General features: G+C 52.0%; 2 protein-coding genes across 3 annotated transcripts in view; one reads left to right on the forward strand and one right to left on the reverse strand.

Moving 5' to 3' along the window:
- The window catches only part of CD68 (CD68 molecule), a 116,004-nt gene that overhangs the window by 51,500 nt on the left and 42,768 nt on the right, over positions 1-21,736 (forward strand). The window lies entirely within an intron of this gene.
- Positions 969-21,736, reverse strand: part of FXR2 (FMR1 autosomal homolog 2) — a 32,454-nt gene continuing 11,686 nt past the window's right edge. Inside the window, exons 2-18 of one of the 2 annotated variants that reach the window (XM_083410277.1) lie at positions 21,016-21,068; positions 17,706-17,799; positions 17,509-17,580; positions 16,653-16,801; positions 15,314-15,407; positions 14,382-14,498; positions 12,878-13,048; positions 12,438-12,516; positions 11,814-11,923; positions 11,568-11,639; positions 11,214-11,300; positions 9,267-9,483; positions 7,233-7,445; positions 5,173-5,373; positions 3,532-3,627; positions 3,315-3,421; positions 969-2,443 (exon numbers count right to left, since the gene is read on the reverse strand). In XM_083410277.1, the coding sequence (XP_083266403.1) occupies positions 2,342-2,443; positions 3,315-3,421; positions 3,532-3,627; positions 5,173-5,373; positions 7,233-7,445; positions 9,267-9,483; positions 11,214-11,300; positions 11,568-11,639; positions 11,814-11,923; positions 12,438-12,516; positions 12,878-13,048; positions 14,382-14,498; positions 15,314-15,407; positions 16,653-16,801; positions 17,509-17,580; positions 17,706-17,799; positions 21,016-21,068 (2,034 nt within the window). In that variant the 3' untranslated portion in view covers positions 969-2,341. The remainder of the gene's footprint in view (positions 2,444-3,314; positions 3,422-3,531; positions 3,628-5,172; positions 5,374-7,232; positions 7,446-9,266; positions 9,484-11,213; positions 11,301-11,567; positions 11,640-11,813; positions 11,924-12,437; positions 12,517-12,877; positions 13,049-14,381; positions 14,499-15,313; positions 15,408-16,652; positions 16,802-17,508; positions 17,581-17,705; positions 17,800-21,015; positions 21,069-21,736) is intronic. The other variant, XM_083410278.1, reaches the window with a different exon arrangement.

A 21,736-nucleotide genomic window follows, 5' to 3' on the forward strand; every position in this document is an offset into this window, starting at 1 on the left:
TTTTAAATAAAAGTGCACATTCTACTCATGTAAAAACACACTGATTCCCAGACCGTCTGTGGGCCAGACTGAGAAGGCGATTGGACTGGATCCGGCCCCCGGGCCTTAGTTTGCCTACCCATGCATTAGGACAAGCTTTCAGATAGCAAGAGCCTTTCGGTGGGCTCTCCATCAGGGATTCTTCCAATTCTGCAGTTGTAGGAGTGTCAAGATGACACAGTGGAGCAAAGGATCTTTCCAAGACAGCGCGGGCTCCCAGGATGAGCCCACCGTGTCTCATTGATTTGTTAATATATTTACCAGTTATTTTTCAGCTAGAGGCACATCCCCCTCCATTTCCTCCCCTAACCCTAAGGCAAAAGCAGGCAGGGCACCACCTGCAAATTTTACCTTTGTAAAGGCACTGGCAGGTGCAATTTGAGCCCCGCAAGAGTGTCAGTTTTGGGACACCAGCCAGGGAAAAGCAGAAAAGCACCCCAGGAAAGGCAGAGAGACTAGATGAAGGAACGTCTCAGAGGGCTGCAGAAAAGCAGCCCATCCTGGCTTGTGTCTCGGACTAGGACCTGGGGGATCCGGGTTCGAATTCTGACCCTCAGCCAGGAAGCTCCCAGTAGATGACTGCCTGCCTCATGTGACTGTTGTCTATATTTCTATGATCCTTTCCAATTCTACGATTTTGAACGTCAGTCATGGGGCCCTCCTTCCCGGACAGTGCTCGTTCCAGAAACCACCAAATTTGGTTCTTCCGCAGGTAAGCTGTCAAGTTAGCCAGACTTCTTGTCCACCTAGCTTGGGGAACAGCCTCTGTCCCTCGCACAAATATCCACTTGTAAGGAACGCCAGGAGCTGCTGGGCATGAGCAGGCTGAAGGCTGGGCCAGGACCAAACAGCCCCCCCCACCATCTCACCCCCATTTCCCCTCTCCATGTGCAGAGGCTGTAGACGTCGGACAAAACCGCACCACCAACTTTGGCAAGACTCGTCGCATTTTATTGAAGGCCTGAGCAGCAGGAGTCACCGGCCGAGGGGGGGCTTCGTTCTCCGTAAGCCGCCCCCCCACACCGGGCAGAGAGAAAAGAGAGACAGAGAGAACATGGCAGGCAGGACAGAAAGCAACCTTGGTATTTAGGCGTTGTAGTTTTTTTCAAGAGTTGGGTTTTTTTATTCTCTTTTTAAATACTGTACAGTGAAAAATAAATAGTCTCAACCGTCACAGATCAAATCCCCCCTTTTCCCCCCACACACAAACACACAAACTCAAGGCAAGCCGCGCCAGGAGCGACGTTGCCACGTCGGCTTGCGCCCTAAAAGCCTGGCGTTTTCCGCTCTTTTTGCTGTTGTCTTCCACAGTGTTTTTAGAATCAAAGGGGGGGGGGGAATTAAGAAAAGGATTACTGGTCTGGGGTGGGCCTACAAAGCAGGTGCCTGGCGTCTCCTGTTTCTCCCTAGCAGAGCAGCGCCTCGCCCGTCTCCTGGTTTGCAGAAGAGGGTCCTACCTCTCCGTGGCCAGAAACCCCCCCCTTTGGGGTGGGGAAAGAGGGGCACACAGCCCAAAACAACCTCAGGACACCCTCTCTGTGCCCTGGGCGGGCCAGCCTTCCCGCTTCGCTCTCCCGGACGTGACCTCGCCTTTGATTTTTCACTAGTCAAAAAGGAAAGGGAACCAAAAAACGGACACAAGAGCACTCTTGTGCTCTTGTGGTGTGTGTGTGTGTCTGTGTGTGTGTGTGTCTGCATCGTCATCAGAAGGCACAGGTTTCTCTCCCCCCTCTCTCCAGTTTTGAAAAGCCAGTTATTTTTTTATTTTCTCTCTTCACATTTTTGTTTCTAAACAGAAAAAAAACTTTTATAAGTCACCAAAAACAGATGCATGTTAAGTCATAGTAGTTTTTCCCCCTACACTGTGTGCGCCTCAAAGAAAAGAAGGGGGGGGGGGTTACGAGCTCAGGTAGCGTCAGAGATCCCCCCCCCCCTTTGACATAACAAGAGGGCAGAAAAGAAAAGAGAGGGGTTTCGTTTTGAATTTTTCACTGCCCTGTCTGGCTGCCGCTGCTGAAAGCTTAACCAGGATGTGTCTTAAGAGCCGTGATAAAGAAGAGTATCCCATCTTTGGCAAGCTTTTAACGAGCGCTAGATCATCATTACCTTGGGATTCGGGTCGATTTGTTTCGTTTCGTTTTTTTTAAATAATGGTTTTGTTCTTAAACAAGAGACTGGTGTGGCGTTTATTTCGTTTTCTCTTTAAGATGTTGCAAGCAGGTGGAAAGTAGGGATCGTTTTCGTTTCAGAGGAGGGTTCGGCCGGCTGCGACTTGGGGCAGAGGCCCCGCACGCATGCGAGCTTAGGACACGCCGTTCACCAGGGCAGCCACCTCCTCGCTGGCGGCGGCGGCATGCTCGCCATTCTCCGTGGGGCCGTTGACAACCTTGCTGGTGGTCTCAACCTGGAAGAGAAGCCACAAAAGGCAAACCGGTGACCCTCTTAGCAGGCCCAGCAAACGTGGGAGAGCCGGCCTAAAGCGGTTAATCATTTCCAGCAAGAAATACAGTGGTACCTCGGGTTACAGACGCTTCAGGTTACAGACTCCGCTAACCCAGAAATAGTACCTCGGGTTAAGAACTTTGCTTCAGGATGAGGACAGAAAGCTCCGGCGGCAGCGGGAGGCCCCATTAGCTAAAGTGGTGCTTCAGGTTAAGAACAGTTTCAGGTTAAGAACGGACCTCCGGAATGAATTAAGTTCTTAACCCAAGGCACCACTGTAGTATCTTTATATTTCTTTCATGGTGACAATTTTTTCCCAGCTACGGTGTTTATTTCTTGGACGGAAAAAATGGTACTTGAACAGCTGCTGAAATCTTACTTAAAAATAAAAAAATAAAGCAAAACAACAATTTTTTTTAACACGTTTAAAATAAACTCCCCCCAAAATGGCTATTCTCTCACTTCTCAACCATCTTCTTCCACACTCCGTATAAAAAGGACATTATCGCACCTGATCAGAACTTCACAGGGGCGTCAAAATGGAGCAGCGTCAATATGCAAAATCCAGTTTCACCATGACAGGCTTCCCAATCTGGACTGAGGAGCAGGATCACAGCAGCCTGACCAGCCTGAAGCAAGCTGTGGCAACACGCCTGAATTGGTTTCTCTGGCTCCCCACGCCCCAAATATTACAAAACACCCCCCCTCTTGCTGCTTTTCTCAGAAGATGCCATGTTTTTGTTCCAGGTACCCCAAATTGTGGCACACACAGCCTTCTGGGGCGCGAGGCACAAAGCTCCCCAAAACCCTGCCCAAACATGGCCCTCGCTCACCTTCTGCTTGGGTGCGTTGTCCTCCGACGATTTCTCTCGGCTCTCTTTGCGTGGTGGGTGCTGACGGCTCTGAGACTCCGCTCGGGAAATGTAATCGGCTACGGTGACTGTTGGCGATGGGGAAGGGGGTGAAAAAAGACACAAGGTCACGCACGGAAAAGCCCAAGCAGGTGATGGCGCAGAACCTTCCCCAAAGGAAGAGAGGAAGGCCGAATACCTTGCTGGCGGTCGCGGCTGATGGAGCCGTCCACACGGTTGCCGCGGTTGCGTCGGCGCCTGCTGCGGTTCCGTCTCTGCGGCTTAGACTCTTCCTCTGGCGGAGAGAAGAGGCAGGGCGGTCTCAGGGGGGATAGGAAGGCTGCCGGTCAACCTGAGTGACTCCTCCATGGCCGACCCCCCAGCCCCCTCCCCACGCAGCCTGCCAACGGGCTCACGCTGAGCTGCGCTCCCTATCGCAACCCCAAGGTCTGTCTTTCCTGAACTGCAGGGGTTGGACTAGATGGGAGCCCCTTCCAACTCCACAGTTCTGCTATGCTATTACAGTGGTACCTCGGGTTAAGAACTTAATTCGTTCCGGAGGTCCGTTCTTAACCTGAAACTGTTCTTAACCTGAAGCACCACTTTAGCTAATGGGGCCTCCCACTGCAACCGCAGTACAATTTCTGTTCTCATCCTGAAGCAAAGTTCTTAACCCGAGGTACTATTTCTGGGTTAGCGGAGTCTGTAACCTGAAGCGTCTGTAACCCGATGTACCACTGTACAGTGGAACTTCGGTCATCGAACGCTTTGGCTTTCAAATGCAGACAACCTGGAAGTAAATGCTTCCATTTTCAAACGCGCCTTGGAAGTCGAATGGCTTCCAAGGTAAGTTCCTCCATTTTTTCAATGGATTTTGCGCCTTGGTTGTTTATTGTTTCGGAAGCTGAATGGTCTTCCGGAACAGATTACGTTTAACAACCAAGGTTCCACTGTATAGTGGTACCTCGGGTTACAGACTCCACTAACCCGGAAATGGTACCTTGGGTTAAGAACTTTGCTTCAGGATGAGAACAGAAACAGCGTGGCGGAAGCGGGAGACCCCATTAGCTAAAGTGGTACCTCAGGTTAAGAACGGACCTCCAGAACGAATTAAGTTCTTAAGCTGAGGTTCCACTGTATTCTCTTTCCTGGGTAGTCACAGATCTCATCAGCTTACATTAATATTAATGAAATATTATTATTTCGTTAATAATAAAAATAACTCTCCCTTTGCCCTAAGGTCCCTGGGTGCGTTAGAGTATCGAAACACAGACAATATTAAAAATAGTTTACAAAAACTTATGATCACAAAAACAAGGTGGGTCTTAAAAATATACCCCTCAAGTGTCAAAGGCCAGGCTAAAGAGGTGCGTTAAGGATTTATGACCCCTTTCGTCTCATTGACAACGGCACTCAACTGGCCAAATGTGAGCAGAATCAGACCTTCAGTTCCAGCCACCACAGGTGCAACTTTGAAAGCAAAGTAGGCACCTTGAGCAGATTTATTTATTTACAAAGATATTTCTATATCGCTGTGTTGTAAAAATGTGCTTATAGCCATTGATCTCATAACATTTGTACGCCTCTTGGTTGCAAAGAAAACCCAACAACCTTAAAAGCGGTTTACAAAAAGATAAAACAAGATTAAAAAAAATATTGCAGCCATACATCAAAACAGGAAAAGGAAAGTTTTCAGCTGGCGGGGAAGGCAGGTAGGGGCTACCGGAACCCTGATAGACTGACCCCCTCCACCAAGAGAAAGAGCCCACCAGCCCCATCTTCCACATCTCCTAGCTCTTCCGGATCAGCTGGGAATGGGTCTTCCGCACCCTCCACTCACCCAGGCCGTTCTCGTTGACGGACATGTTGTCCGACTCCAGGCCTCCGTCCATCATGGTGGCGTCTTCGTCAGTGCGGCGCCGGCGGGACCGACGCCGGCGGTTGCTGACAGGCTGCGACTCGCTGGCGTCCGTGTCCGCGGTCTGGTCGGTCTCGGTGTTGTCCAGCAGGCTGTACGGGTTGCTGTCGGGGTCTTTCAATACTGCAGAGGGAAGAGGCCGCCCGTCAACGGTCTTGCCGCGCAAGGTGGGGGGGAGGCCAAGACCTGATGCCCTCCGCCTCGGCCCGCCTTCCCAAGGCTAGAGAAGCAAGGCACCAGGCTTAGTGGAAGAGGTGCAAGGCTCTGGGGAAGGGTCCTAGGCATAGCTGTCAAGCGTCCCTTATTTGGCGGGACAGTCCCTTATCCCAGCGCCATGTCCCGCTGCTGTCCCTTATTGACCGATGTTCCTTAAATTTCCCGGGTTTCAAAGGAAGCAGCTCCTCTCCCTCCCTCCCTGCCGGCCAACTGTGTTGCTTGGCTGCCCGGTCCACCCCCCTCCGGCCTCCTCTCACAAGCCTCGGCCCCCGGGAATCCCTCCCTGCCGGAAGCCTCAGGCCCTTCCGCCGCTATCCTCCTCGGGGCCGCCAAACTGAGCTTCTCTGACTGGGGCCTCCCCTCTGCCCGTCACCGCCGCTCCCGCTGGCCGTACTGCGGCTGTGCCCCCGACGGACCGAATGAGATGGGCAGCCTGGCATGGTCTATGAATTGATGAGGAGCCTTGGAGGAGAGCGAGGGCAACCATAGAGAAAGCAGTTCAGAGAGGAGAAAAAGGAGGTGGAGGCGGAGGTGCGGGCAGGTGTTCCAAGGGCTACAAGGGAAGGACCGCAAACGCTTCTCCCATAGATTTGTCGTGGTAGACTAGCATAGATGGGCTGATCTGCGGGTTTAATTTGGGCGCTATTTCCCCCCCCCCTTCCTCCCACCCCGCCTGATGGAATTGAGAGCTGCAGATGGAGCACGAGAGAAAAGATACAGAACTGCAGCAGCACCTTCGCAGCTTGGACTTCGTTTTGCGTGAAAAGTGGTTGCTGCTTGTAGTTATTTAATTGCAGGGTTTCATCGGCTGGTGTCTTGAGCAGCAACCTCTGGAAACGAACGGCTAAAAACCGGCGCTGCTCTCCAAAATTACAGTGGTGCCCCGCAAGACGAATGCCTCGCAAGACGGAAAACCCCCAAGACGAAAGGGTTTTCCGTTTTCAGAGGTGCTTCGCAGGACGAATTTCTCTATGGGCTTGCTTCGCAAGACGATAATGTCTTGTGATTTTTGAGGGTTTTTTTCGCTCCCCAACCCCTTTTTCTAAAGCGCTAAGCTGCTAATAGCCTTTTAGCAGCTAATCCGCTAATCCCTTAAGCCTTTAATAGCCGTTAATAGCCCTTAAACTGCTAATAGCGCTAATCCGCTAATGGGCTTGCTTCGCAAGACGAAAAAACCGCAAGACGAAGAGACTCGCGGAACGGATTCTTTTCGTCTTGCGAGGCACCACTGTATCTGGTCCTTTTTAACTGGCTGTCTAAAATCCCTTATTTTGGCCACTGGTCCCTTATTTTCAAGGCTGCTGGCCCCTTATTTTCAAATCTGCAAGTTGACAGCTATGGTCCTAGAGGCCTCCCAGCTCCTTCCCAAAGCTGGTAAAATGCGAAATAGGCTTTGGGTAGGAGGCTGGAGGACTCTAGGACCCTGTCGGAGGGTCCTCACACTGCCTTCCCAAAGCCTTGCTCACCTGGCTTTGTGGGGGGCAGGGTTAGGGTGTCAGATGTTCCCAAAAAAAGGCCTCAAGGCTACCACATGTTAGACCACCCTGTCCTAGGCCTTTCTCCTAGGAAATCCAGAGCTCAACAGCCACCGATGGGGGGGGGAGGTGTCTTTAGGCTGTTCACCCACCAAGTCACAGCAAAGCTTGAATCCAGCTGGCCACCCAAGCCCAGGAACGTCCTGCTCAGGGTTTGGGACACAAGAGTGATGGAGCACGCCCGCTTTCTGGCTGCGGGGATCTCAAAAAGGCTTCCGCTTCTTTTCGTACCTGAACTGATGGAGGAGCTGCTGTACTTGCTGCCGCCTCCTCCGCTGCTGCTACTTCCGCGAGGAGCCGGAGCAGGGCCTCGGCCCCGCCCCACCCCAGGCCGTCTGCGGTTGTCCTCCGGGCGGGGGTCGCGGTCGCTGAGGGGCGGGCACTCATAGTCTTCTCTCTTTTCCGACTCCGTTTCCGAAGCGTTGGACACGTCCGAGTTGGTAGCTAGGGAGACGAGGCGAGGAAAGGGAGGGCCCAAGTGGGAACTTAAGTGGCTGGTCTTAGAGCAGGGGCTCCAGCGAGCTGCTCTCAGCAGCCACCCCACCCATTTTAGAGTCTGGATGCTGCAGGTGAACTGCGCAGCAGGGGGAAAGACTGGTGGCAGGGAGACTGCTTGCCTCCAGGCAGGAGGTTGCACTCACCGTTTCATTATCAAAACCTCTAACTCAGCCTTTCTCAACCTGTGGGTCCCCAGATGTTGTTGAACTACAACTCCCATCACCCCTAGCTAGCAAGGCCAGAGCTCAGGGATGATGTGAGTTGTAGTCCAACAACATCTGGGGACCCGCAGGTTGAGAAAGGCTGCTCTAACTGCTTTAGAAGACTCTAAAAGTATTAAATGTCAAAATATACTAAACACAGTAAAATGTCTACAAATGAGATCAACATGCAGCAAATTTGCTACAGCAAGCAGGGCAAATGCTCCTAATCTTCAACATAGGACCCCTGACAGTTAAGTCCAGTCACAGACGACTCTGGGGTTGCGGCACTCATCTTGCTTTACTGGCCGAGGGAGCCGACATTTGTCCGCAGACAGTTTTTCCGGGTCATGTGGCCAGCATGACTAAGCCGCTTCTGGCGAACCAGAGCAGTGCACGGAAACACCGTTTACCTCCCCGCCGGAGTGGTGCCTATTTATCTACTTGCACTTTTGACGTGCTTTCAAACTGCTAGGTTGGCAGGAGCAGGGACCGAGCAACGGGAGCGCACACCGTCATTGCGGGGATTCGAACTGCCCACCTTCCGATCGGCAAGCCCTAGGCTCAGTGGTTTAGACCACAGCACCACCTGTGCCCCAATTGAGTTTTTAAGAGATGCTTAAAACTTCCAACAGATGGAGCTTCCTGAATCTCTTACAGCCGCAAAGGTGTCCCATAATCAAACAGTTGTAACCAAAAAGGCTCACTTCCATGAAATTTCGAGGTGGCAAGCACACTAGCTGAGGCAATGCTTGCACAACCACGTTTCACACAGAGCAATGAACTTGGTTGTCAACAGAACCTCCCCATCCCAGGTAGAATATATTCATTCCCACAGGTAGTTTGCTATCCTGATCCAACAGCCAGCACTGCGCACAGGAGCTTCTTCCCAAACTGCTAATGTTCTGCCCTCCAGTTGTTCTGGAGGGAGGAGATTGGACCTGTTCCCACTTGTCATTCCTGCTTCCAATGCTAAACAGCTGATTTGGAGGGATGCTATACAACTGATTGATGTTAAACGGCTGATTTGGTGGGATGCGAAACAACTGAATTATGTTAAACGGCTGATTTGGTGGGATGGTAAACAACTGATTTGATGTTAAACGGCTGATTTGGTGGAATGCTAAATGGCTGATTTGGTGGAATGCTAAATGGCTGATTTGGTGGAATGCTAAACAACTAATTTGATGTTAAACAGCTGATTTGGAGGGATGGTAAACAACTAATTTGATGCTAAATGGCTGATTTGGAGGGATGGTAAACAACTAATTTGATGCTAAACGGCTGATTTGGAGGGAGGCTAACAACTGATTTATGTTAAACGGCTGATTTGGTGGGATGTTAAATGGCTGATTTGGAGGGATGCTGATTTGGAGGGAGGCTAAACAACTGATTTATGTTAAGAGGCTGATTTGGAGGGATGCTAAACAACTAATTTGATGTTAAATGGCTGATTTGGTGGGATGCTAGCAATGTGACACAAAAAGCTCTTCTATGTGTGCAATCCCCAGATATTCTGGGCGCAGTCCTTTGCCACCCGGAATACAGCAGGCCTCACCCAACTCACCATAGCCAGAGTTGGGTCCCCTGCGCCCACGGCCGCCGCGCCCACCGTAGCTGCCCCCGTAGGTCCGCGTGCCGTGCAGGGAGGAGGAGGTGCTCTCGTCCGTGGTGTAGCCGCCCCGCTCCTTATCCGACCGGTTGGAGAGGGGGCGGAAGCCAAGGCCGATCTGGCGCAGCTGCTCATCGATCTGCAGCCGCTCCAGGCGCAGCTGCTCCACCTCCTAGCGGGGGGAAGGGGAAAGGGGCTGAGAACAAGGCCCCAGGCCACCCCCACCCCCCCCAGTAGGGGAGGAGCCAAGGGCCTGGCAGAGAAGGAGGGAAGAGTGTCTGCTTCAAGAGTGCCGTGGAATTTACGCCGGCCGTCTCTCAGCAGCGCTTGAAAAAAAGCTGGGGGAAAGTCGGGCAGCAAGGACACAAACGGTCAGGATTCTTCCAAGGACAGGAAAGGCCCCCAAGCACCTTACCAAAACAATTGCACAAAAGCATTCGGGGGGAACACCAGTACATCTTCGGGACTTCACTCGTTTTATTTGTATGCCGCTTTCTATACCCCCCCCCCAAAAAACCCGAACACTCAAAGAAAACAGGAATGCAATTCAAAACCAAAGAGTGCAAAATGAAATTTTATAACCATAGTAAGTATAGTAAAGGTAAAGGGTAAAGGTAAAGGGTCCCCTGACCGTTAGGTCCAGTTGTGACCGACTCTGGGGTTGCGGCGCTCATCTCGCTTTACTGGCCGAGGAAGCCGGCATACAGCTTCCGGGTCATGTGGCGAACCAGAGAAGCACACGGAAATGCCGTTTACCTTCCTATTTATCTACTCGCACTTTTTGACATGCTTTCGAACTGCTAGGTTGGCAGGAGCAGGGACCGAGCAACGGGAGCTCACCCCGTCATTGTGGGGATTCGAACTGCCAAGCTTCTGATCGGCAAGACCACAGCGCCACCCACATCCCCAGTAAGTATAGTAACATACCCCAAAAAACCAACCCCAAAAATTCAGTGCTGTTAGCAATATCCAGCACCCAACAGCAAAAATAAAAAAGGAGATTCAGAGTTTCCCCTTGGTCCTGGAAACAGCCTGTGATCTTGCTCAGAGATCTGAAGCAGATTCCAAGGGGAAGGAGGAGGGGTAGCTGGAAAGCTGCCTTCCCATGATGCTGATCTTCAAACATCAAGATGTCAGCACCTGAGGGGAGCGGCAGAGGTCCTCAGACCTGGGCAGCAGTTCTGACATTCTGCACCTAGAATCATAGAGTTGGAAGAGACCACAAGGGCCGTCGAGTCCAACCCCCTGCCAAGCAGGAAACACCATCAGAGCACTCCTGACATATGGTAGTCAAGCCTCTGCTTAAAGACCTCCAAAGAAGGAGACTCCACCACACTCCTTCGCAGCAAATTCCACTGTCAAACAGCTCTTACTGTCAGGAAGTTCTTCCTAAGGTTTAGGTGGAATCTTCTTTCTTGTAGTTTGGATCCATTGCTCCGTGTCCGCTTCTCTGGAGCAGCAGAATACAACCTTTCTCCCTGCTCTAGGTGACATCCTTTTATATATTTGAACATGGCTATCATCTCACCCCTTAACCTCCTCTTCTCCAGGCTAAACATGCCCAGCTCCCTTAGCCGTTCCTCATAAGGCATCGTTTCCAGGCCTTTGACCATTTTGGTTGCCCTCCTCTGGACACGTTCCAGTTTGTCAGTGTCCTTCTTGAACTGTGGTGCCCAGAACTGGACACAGTACTCCAGGTGAGGTCTGACCAGAGCAGAATACAGTGGCACTATTACTTCCCTTGATCTAGATGCTATACTCCTATTGATGCAGCCCACCTGTGTCCCAAAATGGAGGGGTCTGGCGAAGATGGCTCTGGCCCCAGGGGGATGGAAGCAGGCTTGCCCCGTGGCCCAAATCCTCCCTCGCCACAGCCCAGGAGAACCACACCTACGGCCTTACCTGAAGGTAGGAGAGATGGTACTCCAGCAGCGCCTGGGCATTGCTGATGTTCTCCCGCGTTCCCACAAAGATGAAAGGGACCATCCCCTGGGGAAAGGAGACAGGGAGGTTGGCAAAGGTTGGCAGGCACCTTTTACCCAGGCAGAACACGGAGAGGTTACCAGGGCTGCCAGCTTTAAAGCCAATTAGTCAAGGTTCCCCGCAGAGGCATCCCAGTTAAACCAAAGGGATGACATTTTGTGCTCTGGGAAAGCAGAGTTTCGACCAGAGCGGGACAGAGGGCAGGCCCGTGTGAGTTTTCGAGAGGGAAAGATTATCGGGATCCAAGAAAGAAAGAAAGAGTCAGAGACATACATTTGGTTCTTGTCCAATGTCTGTGTCTTGGACAGCTCTAGCCAGGGGACAAACTGGACCAGCCAGCAAGGACTGAAAGCAGACAAATGCAGATGTGATGATTTGATGGGGGGTGGCAAACGTGGGCAAGCGTGGGACACTGTGGCTTTGAGAAGAGACGGAAACTTGGGGCTTGGGAAATGGGGCAGGGGACCCACACAGGAAGAAGCTGCTGCTGTGGCTTCTCCGCTCCGCAGCCCAATTTACCTCCTCCCTGGGGTTCTTCTTGTCATTGTCGCCTTCCACCCGAACTCGGACCACGCCGGATTTGTCCACAATCTCCTGGATGACTTTGCCGTTCTTGCCTATCACTTTCCCTGCAGGGGGCAAATGAAGACAGGGAGTTGAAGGGCGGGCGTAAATCAAGCACACACAGGCTGTCGGCACGTTGCTCTGCCGCCTTAACTCTATGTCCCTAGTGCCAAATCACTTGCAAATTGGCACCACACTGCCTTGGAGGGGGACAGGTCAATGGATGAGATGACCCACTAGTAAACAACACCTCCATCCCAAAAAGAACCCCTTTTTTGCACACACACCCTCGTACATCTGCACTCGTTGCCAATGACGGGGAAGGAAAATCATTGACGCCCTTCCCTTCTTTGATCGAGGAAAATCTATGCAACAAATCTTTGCTTGAGAAACCTTCCCCTGCATGTCTAAATCCTGGGTTTTCTGAAGCAGAATTGCTGCAGCTCAACTCCCAAGCAAACTCCAAGGTAGAACTGGCTTCCGAATCTGGTTTCACAAACGTATGTTTTTGTGAAGGGAGAGAAAGAATGGGGTGCTCCATCAGGTTTCGTCTTGGAGCTAGAAAACTGCCTCACTCACCGACTAGGTTCCGAGGGACTTGAACAGAGTCTTCGGAGAATTCGAGGAAGCTCCTGGCCTGCTTGCAGGCTTCCGGGGTCTGCGGAGGAGGAAAAGGGAACAGCATGCCAAGCAGATCAACACATTATGCTGATGGCTTGCGAGGTTTTAGGCCACCAAGGCTGCTCAGGCCTGACAAAGTGTTTGCAGATCTTCCCACCGCACAGCCACACACTCGGCCTTTCTCCCTTCAGGCCAAAACACCCCAAAGTTCGTTCCTCCTCACTTAAAGCCGCCTTGCTTACCAAGCCCCACAACCGGAGTTTCCGGCCCCACTCACAGGGTTCATTTATCAGGTGGTCTTTGTTCCTTTTCTCCACACACCAGCACCGAGCGAAACAAAAGCAGGCCGGCCCACCCCCTCTTCTCCCAGAAGTCTAGAAGAAGCCCCCGGCCCCTACCTCCCCGTAGATGCGGAAGGTGCAGGTCTCCTCGTCCAGCTCAATGGCAGTGACGCCCAGCACTTTCCGGGCTTGCTGGATGTTGGCCCCGTGGGTTCCGATGGCCAGCCCCATCAGGTCCTCCCGCACCGTGAACTCCTCCTGGAATGCCGACGCCAGCTGCTTACTCGTCTGGGGGGAGAGGCAGAGGAACGAAGGGAAACAGGTCTCAGAAGTCACCTCTCTTTTCAAGCCTGGGCCCTCACCCCCCACAAAAGGCCTAGCATTCAGGCCAGGCAGCCACACTTGGGGACAGAGCAAGTCTTACTGGATCAACTAAGGTTAGCGCGTGGGTCCTGAATGGGGCAACTGTGCCCTTGAAGGACCAGGTGTGCAGCCTGGGAGTCATTCTGGACTCACAGTTGTCCATGAAGGCGCAGGTTCTGTGTCCAGGGCGGCTGCTTACCAGCTCCATCTGGTACGCAGGATGAGGCCTGCACGCAGACTGTCTGGACAGAGTGGCGCATGCTCTGGTTATCTCCTGTTTAGACTACTGCCATGCGCTCTACGTGGGGCTACCTTTGAAGGTGACCTGGAAACTGCAATTAATCCAGAATGCGGCAGCTAGACTGGTGACTGGGAGTGGCCGCCGGGACCACATAACACCAGTCCTGAGAGATCTGCATTGGCTCCCAGTACATTTCTGAGCACAATTCAAGGTGTTGGTGCTGACCTTTAATGCCTTAAACAGCCTTTGCCCAGTATATCTGAAGGAGTGTCTCCACCCCATCGTTCTGCCCGGACGCTGAGGTCCAGCTCTGAGGGCCTTCTGGCGGTTCCCTCCCTGCGAGAAGCAAAGCTACAGGGAACAAGGCAGAGGGCCTTCTCGGTGGTGGCGCCTGCCCTGTGGAACGCCCTCCCATCAGATGTCAAAGAGATAAACAACTACCTGACATTTAGAAGGCATCTGAAGGCAGCCTTGTTTATGGAAGTTTTTAATCTTTAATGCTGTATTGTTTTTAACACTCGATTGAGAGCCGCCCAGAGTGGCTGGGGAAACTCAGCCAGATGGGCGAGGTATAAATAATATATTATTATTATATTATGTCAAGCTTGTGACTTTCACAGAACGCTGTGCCCACAGCTGGAGGCAGAAGCGTGCTTTCCAAATACCAGCTGCTGGAAACGGCAGGAGGGGAGAGCGGCTCTTTTGGCAGGGGTCCTGATAGCAAGTTTCCCATAAGAGGTCGCTGACTGGCCACTGGGAGAACAGGGGGCTGGACCAGATGGGCCTCTGGCCATATTCTGGCATCCGTATCTGGCAGGAAGTTCTCCCAAACTGAAACACTGCATTCTCCAGCACCGCTTCACATTTTAGAAAGGCGCCCTTCCGCCTCCCCGCTTTGCACTCCTGTCCTTCGGGCCCAGGATGGCAGCTACTGTCAGCTAGTCCTGAGCCAGAGACTTCTCTGCTCTTGCCCTCAGGGGGCGCTGTGGCACTCGGAGGGTCCTCTCTCTCTCTCACCTCCAAGTGTTTGTTGGCCTCCTCATTCCGGGACATGAGCATCAGCTTAGTCCGGATGCTCCGCAAGTGCATGTCGCCCAGCAGGGACGCCCTCTTGACGGTGGACTCGTTTGTGGACTGCAGGGAGAGAGAGCGCAAAAGTTAGTGAGGCTGCCGTGTGCTGGCAAACCAAGAACACAGGTGAGCCTACGACACAGAATCGCCCCACCAGGTTTTAAGGTGTTTAGTCTAACAAGAATTCAAGCTGTCAGTCATCCCTTTCAACTCTGGCTCCGGCCTGGTGGAACGCTCTGCCTCATGAGACCAGGGCCCTGCAGGATCTGATTTCTTTCCGCAGGGCCTGTAAGACAGAGTTGTTCCGCCTGGCCTTTGGCTTGGAGCCAATTTGATTCCCACCCTCTCTTTCTTCTTTCTTTTCCTTTCTCCTCCTGCGATGAAGCTACATTTTTATATTTTAATGTTGTTTTTAAGTTGTATTCATTCCGCTTGTTTTTATTATTGCTTGTTAGCCGCTCTGAGCCCAGCCTTGGCTGGGGAGGGCGGGGTATAAATAAAAATAATAATTATTATTATCCACCCGGTTAAAATTAAAGCAAATTTAACACGGAAACCACAGGTCCTGGAGAGGATCATTTCCTCTGAAGCGAGAGAAACTCCCCCACCCCACCCTGGGAAGATGCCCTTTATCATGTCCCAAGTGCAAAACAAGAAATCCTTCACAGGTCTGGACGAGAAATATGCAAGAGCTGCACCAAGCAGATGTAGAAGTGGCAGTTGCGCATTCAGTGGTCATCTGCCGTTCCTGCCACTAGAGGGGAGTGAAGAGCCACAGAAGTTCCGGCTCTGAGAACAAGCCACAGGCATTTTCCTCCCAACTTGGTTCAGAAAAGCAGGCAGACGCCACCCCCGGAACAGAGGAGGAAGACTCTTACGAGGATGACGAGCTCGCTGCTAGTGGAACTGAGGAAGATGCAGTTCGCGCTCACGGCTTTCTTGAACTCCTTGTGCACGTTTTCGTTTGAGCAGCTGCGAAGAGGAAACAGAGGAACGGTAAGAAGCTTCGGGAAAGGTGTGGACGCCAACCTGAGCCGCTAAAAGTTCAGGCTTCCACATGCGGTGGACCTGTGAATCTGTACGTGAAGTTTGGAGACAGGTTTTACAAGAGATCTCCGAGACTGAAGGCAGCCCAGGGAGTCTTGATGCCATGCTACGTTTACGATCAACGTTCGAGGAGGACGGTGCAGAGCTAGTTTGTAAAACTCTTACTATATATTTGTGGGCTGAGACAAGAATGACTACTGCCCAAGGATGGAGAAATGCCCTTCACATTTGGTTTAAGAAGGCCTTAAAGGTAAATATAAAGGGGACCCCTGACCATTAGGTCCAATTGCAGGCAACTCTGGGATTGCGGCGCTCATCTCGCTTTCCTGGCCGAAGGAGCCGGCGTACAGCTTCCGGGTCATGTGGCCAGCAGGACTAAGCCGCTTCTGGCGAACCAGAGCAGCGCACGGAAACGCCGTTTACCTTCCCGCCAGAGCGGTACCTATTTATCTACTTGCACTTTGACATGCTTTTGAACTGCTAGGTTGACAGGAGCAGGGACCGAGCAACGGGAGCTCACCCCGTCTCGGGGATAGGAACCGCCAACCTTCTGATCGGCAAGTCCTAGGCTCTGTGGTTTAACCCACAGCGCCTTACATATTGCTTATTCAGAAAAGTTGACTCATTCAATAGCGCACCTCCTGAAACCGACTTCCCTTCTGTTAAGAAGCTCTTAGGCTTCTTTCCTTTCAGATGGAGATTTGAATCGGAAAGAATGTGGATTTGGCAGACAAGCTCCCCCTCTCCCACACACAGTTGTTGTTATTACTATTACTATTATTAATACCCCACCCATATGGCTGGGTATTCCCAGCCACTCTGGCGGATTACAGAATATATAACATAATAAAGCATCAAACATTAAAAACTTCCTGATACAGGGCTGCCTTCAGATGTCTTTTAAAAGTTGTGCAGTTCTTTATCTCCTTGACATCTGGTGGGAGGACGTTCCACTGGGAGGGTGCCACTACAGAGAAGGCCCTCTGCCTGGTTCCCTGTAGCTTCGCTTCTCACACTGAGGGAACGAGCAGAAGGCCCTCGGAGCTGGACCTCAGTGTCTGGGCTGAGCAATGGGGGTGGAGACGCTCCTTCGGGTATACTGGGCCGAGGCCGTTTAGGGCTTTAAAGGTCAGCACCAACCATTTGAATTGTGTTTATGTTAACACTCACGCCTCCTTGAGATCCTCTGGTACCGCAATGGTGACTTTGAAAAAGCTGCACTTGGTGGCCACTTTGCTGGGGTTGACAGGCCGCAGCCGCTCCAACGTGACGATTTCATTGTAGATGGCATCGCAAGCGGCGTATTCTATGACGTAGAACTGCAAGAGGAGAACGAGATCAGAGAGAGCCCCTTCACTGACACAGCAAAGGAAGAGCCCAAAAGAGCTGCAGTTATGTTCTGCCTTTAGAGTTGTTAAGCCGAAGTAAACTCGAACAGGAGGGGGAAAGTGAATTCTAACTGCAAGAAGAAAGAACTGGAAGGAAAAAAACCCTGGAAAACTCTGCCATGGGGTTAGGGTCACAGTCCCCCCCCTCCCAATTGCAGGTTCCCCTCCCCTCTCTGGATGTAACAGTCTTTCTTGGAAATGCAGAACCAGTTATGTTCACACTAAGAAACTCACTAATCACTGCTGTTTGAGGGAAGTGGAAACTTTCACACCTGAAAATTCAGACTGGCTTACGACCCTGGAAATTTACTTGCTTTCATTCTTTTTATGTACTTGAAAAAATTATACTCTACCTGTTCCCATTGAGTGAACTTAAGGCTGATTATGACAACCTCATAACAACACTTCACAGAAGCATCATAAGAACATCTGTCACTATTCCGCATTGTGGCCCATGGCGCCCAGATGCTCTGGGAGCCATTCTGTGAGCATTTGCTGTGCACATGAAGAGCTCCTACCATGTGGCGGGGAGGCGGAAGGGGCTCAGCGCATTAAATGTGTTAATGGTGAGACCACTCTGCCCCTTCACTGAATGCCTGGGAATATTTCAAGGGGGATATATTTTGTTCGATACTTACATCTCCTTTCATCATTCGAACCCTGGCCAGCCACCAGCCACACGGCTCATGCTCATTGGCTCGGGAATAAACCTAAGGGGACAGAGAAATTCAAGTTAGGGGGGCACCCTCCACGCCTAGCAGCTTCTTGCTCACCCCACTGCTCCACCCCCCACCCCCAGAAGGGTGCGGAAAGCCTCTCGGCAGCCTTCACTCACCTCCACCTCATCCCCTTCCAAAATCTCCTTGCTGTAGTCTGCAGGTGGGGGCAGCCGCACGTCGCCAAAGGGGATTTGCCTTTCGGGCTGCCAGCTGCGAAGAGACAGAGAGTTATTCCAGGTGACAGTAAGGGGAGACCAGCTACCCATCAACACAAAACGCTGCTTCTTCACAAGCTGCGGGAGGTGCTTGGGAAGCTAAACAATGCCAAGAGCCGAATTTTACGCAGGTGAAAGCAGCAGAAAGGACCTTGGGTCAACACTGGCACTCCCACCAATTCGGAATGGCTGCTTCGTAGAAGCACACTCCAAATACAGTGGTGCCTCGCAAGACGAAATTAATCCGTTCTGCGAGTCTCTTCGTCTTGCGGTTTTTTCGTCTTGCGAAGCAAGCCCATTAGCGGATTAGCGGCTATTAGCGGCTTAGCAGCTTTAAGAAAAAGGAAACAAACTCGCAAGAACTCGCAAGACGTTTCGTCTTGCGAAGCAAGCCCATAGGGAAATTCGTCTTGCGGAACGACTCAAAAAACGGAAAACTCTTTCATCTAGCGAGTTTTTCGTCTTGCGGGGCACCACTGTATCCCCCTCCATTCCTAACAAGCTATTCTCTTCTCAAATGACTCAGCAGCATGCATCGGACAACAGCAGCCGGCCTGAACTCCCCCCCCCCCCCCGCTACTAGCAGCATGCTTTTCCAACCACAATTGCCCATGCCAGAAAGAATTCCAGACCCCTGGTTGCACACGCACCTAGGAAATCAAATGTACCACCTTGTGGCTTTAATTCCACACACACACCAGAGCTACGGAACGCTGGCTCTTAAATATTCAACGCTGGCTCCTAGGAACCATAACTACTTGGCAACGCCGCTGGTTAGACATAAAGGCCACAGTACCATAACTTGATGGGGGTCAAAATAGTTTAGAGGCAAGGAAGGCCGCTAAGAGCATGCAAGAGTTCTTGGGGAGGTGGGGGGGGGGGACAGAGGCAAGATGAAAGAAATGGGGGGGGGGGGGAGAACGCGAGGACAAACCCCCCACTCAGGAAACACCACAAGGAGGGCTGGAGACTGGGGCCGACAGAGAGCCACTCGGCGGGTATTTATAGCCCGCCCTGCCTCTCGCAGGGAGATCGTGCTGCGGCTGTGTTCCGGCCCTGCCAGAGCACAATCCTGGGAACTGGCCGTGGTGCTGCAAGGCTGCCTCATTAACTGCAGCGGAATTAGGCAGCATCTGCATACCGCCGCCACGCCCACACCACCCCGGGTGGGGAGGCGGAGGCGGCCAGACACAGCTGCTGGCTGGCTGCCAGTCTCCCTCTGCTCACTAGTCCCTTACTGGCTGACAACCAGAGCCGCAAACTCGGGCGGCCTGTCGTCGAGAGCCCCAGCAATCCAGCACCTGCTCTTCTCAGAGAGCAGGGCCAGCGTTGAACCTCCGGCCACAAAGCTTTTTATTTTTTTCCAGGCGGGGTGGGGGAGCAGACGGTGGCTTGACTGCAGCGCCTAGAGGCCAGGGTGGCTTCCCTCCTTACAGCTGTTGCAGAGACACGTGTCTCCCTGACGCTTCAGCTGCCGAGGAAGGACCTTTGCGAGCGGATCAAACCTCTCTCCTCCGGCAGACGCTTCTGGCTTTCTGCTGAGTCAGGAATTTCAGGCACTTTCGCCTCCCCACCCCTCCAATAAGCAGCATTTAAAACAAACAAACAAAACCACCCTGTTGCTTGCAAGTGCCAAGGTTTTCGCTCTGCAATAAGCTTCCAGCGTGCACGCAGAGATCTTTAGGAGGGTGGGGCTGGGGTTCAGCCCCCTTGCTCCGTAACTGCTGGGGGATCGGGGCCACCACCAATGCTGCGCGGTGCCTACACCGGTGGGTGACAAAGTCCTCTGGGCAGGCATCTCCGCAACCTCCTGTCTCCAGAGTCTGGGAGAACAGGGTTAGGGGTGTCTGGCTCAAGGGACACGAAGATTGAAGATAAAGATGGAGCCCAGATTGAGGAGGAAGGAACTACCTTCCCCCAAACCCTGGGGTGACCAAACAACTGTGTGTGCTCTGAGGGGTGGGAAATTCCTGATGTCATATCCTGCAGGGACCCCCAGCCAGAGTGAAAGAGCTCTGTTGCGCTGCTGTATTTGGTAGCCTGGGGGTGCCTAGTTTGATACAGCAGCCGGTAGACAAGCAGTGAACTCTTGGTGGGGAGAGCAATCTAGCCACTGGCAGGAGTTGCTACGAAGCAAGAACAGAGCTCCCTGTTTCTTCCCCTCGACCCAGCTGCCACCAGAGTGCAAAGCAGGGGGTGGGAATGGCCAGCATTTCCTGGGTGAGGTTAAATAAGTTGGAGTTCTTGTTATTCAATATACCAAGAAAAAAGCACACCGAGAACTCTGGCCAATATGATAGCCATGTTCAAATATATAAAAGGATGTCACATAGAGGAGGGAGAAAAGTTGTTTTCTGCTGCTCCAGAGAAGCGGACACGGAGCAATGGATCCAAACTACAAGAAAGAAGATTCCACCTCAACATTAGGAAGAACTTCCTGACAGTAAGAGCTGTTCGACAGTGGAATTTGCTGCCCAGGAGTGTGGTGGAGTCTCCTTCTTTGGAGGTCTTTAAGCAGAGGCTTGACAGCCATATGTCAGGAGTGCTCTGATGGTGTTTCCTGCTTGGCAGGGGGTTGGACTCAATGGCCCTTGGGGTCTCTTCCAACACTATGATTCAATATAAGTTTCAAAAGTGGGAGTGGTCCCTACTCGCAAATCAATAGTCCATTGTAACAAAAACGAATCCATTCATATGCATATCCTTATGAGTTTGACTTTGTAATCTCTATTTGAGTTTGTAATCCTCGTCAGAATACATACTTTTGAATGGATTTGTTTTTGTTACAACTGACTACTGATTTGCGAATGGGAACCACTCCCACTACTGAAACTTATATTGGCCAGAGTTCGTGGTGTGCTTGTTTCCTGGGTGAGAGCACGGGACATGGGTTGGGGGGCAGCGGCTGTCTGCAAGAATATTATTTCGATTTCCTAGGAGCCAGCATGGAGCTATAGGCACCAGCCCCACACAGCATTCATATCACATGCCAGCTTCCTATGTCTAGGCAAACAAGCCCAAGCCAGTGGGGCTTCATTGCCAGAGGTGGCTCAGAGCCGGTATACCAGGGCTGTACCCCCATCATACGATGGACCTCAAGGACACAGGGGCAGCTGCTACTACCAGAGGGCTGGAAAAGGATGGGCCGATCTTGGCCTGGCAGCTCTCTGAAAAACAGCAGAGTAGGGCGCAGGCACTTGCGGACACTCACTTGTTCTCGAAGGATATTGTGACCGAGTCTTCGTGGACATCTTTAACAAAACCCTGGAAGGGAAGGAACAGACAAGAGACACCGCGTTAGCACCACAGCCGGCAAGTCCCCAAAGCTCACTGCAAAAGGGGCAGCAAAAAAGGAGCCACCACCACCAAGCCAATGCGTCCCTCGATTGGGACCAGTGGACCTAAGATACCAAACAGCCAACGCAAAGAAGCAGCATGGAAAGGGAGACTTGGCAAGATAAGAACAGCTCTGCGGAAGCAAAGGTCGCAGCTTGGCGACATCCCCCAAAGACATAGTCCTCCGAGTCACTGGCCCCTAAGGGGCCTAGATAGTGCGGAATGGAAGCTGAAAGCCTAACCAGGTGTGGCATCGCCTTCATCCTGTTCCCACAGTAGCCAACCACATGCCCACAAGCAGAATCTGAGCCCAAGAAAACCCTCCCCTCCTCCTGTGGTTTCCAGCTGCTATCTCCAGCCGTGGAGACAGAACAGAGCCATTGTGGCCAGTAGCCACCAATAGCCTCCTCCTCCTCCTCCATGAATCTGTCTAAACCTCTTTTAAGGCATCTAGGTTACTGGCCATCGCTGCCTCCAGTGGAAGGGAGTTCCATAGTTTTAACTATGCGCTCCATGAAATACTTACTTTTACATGTCCTGCTCAGGAAGTTCAGGAAGACATGAACTTTCCCTCTCTCTCATACACATCCCACCCT

Source organism: Podarcis tiliguerta (genome assembly GCF_965153285.1).
Source record: "Podarcis tiliguerta genome assembly, chromosome: 13".
Classification (NCBI taxonomy): domain Eukaryota; kingdom Metazoa; phylum Chordata; class Lepidosauria; order Squamata; family Lacertidae; genus Podarcis; species Podarcis tiliguerta.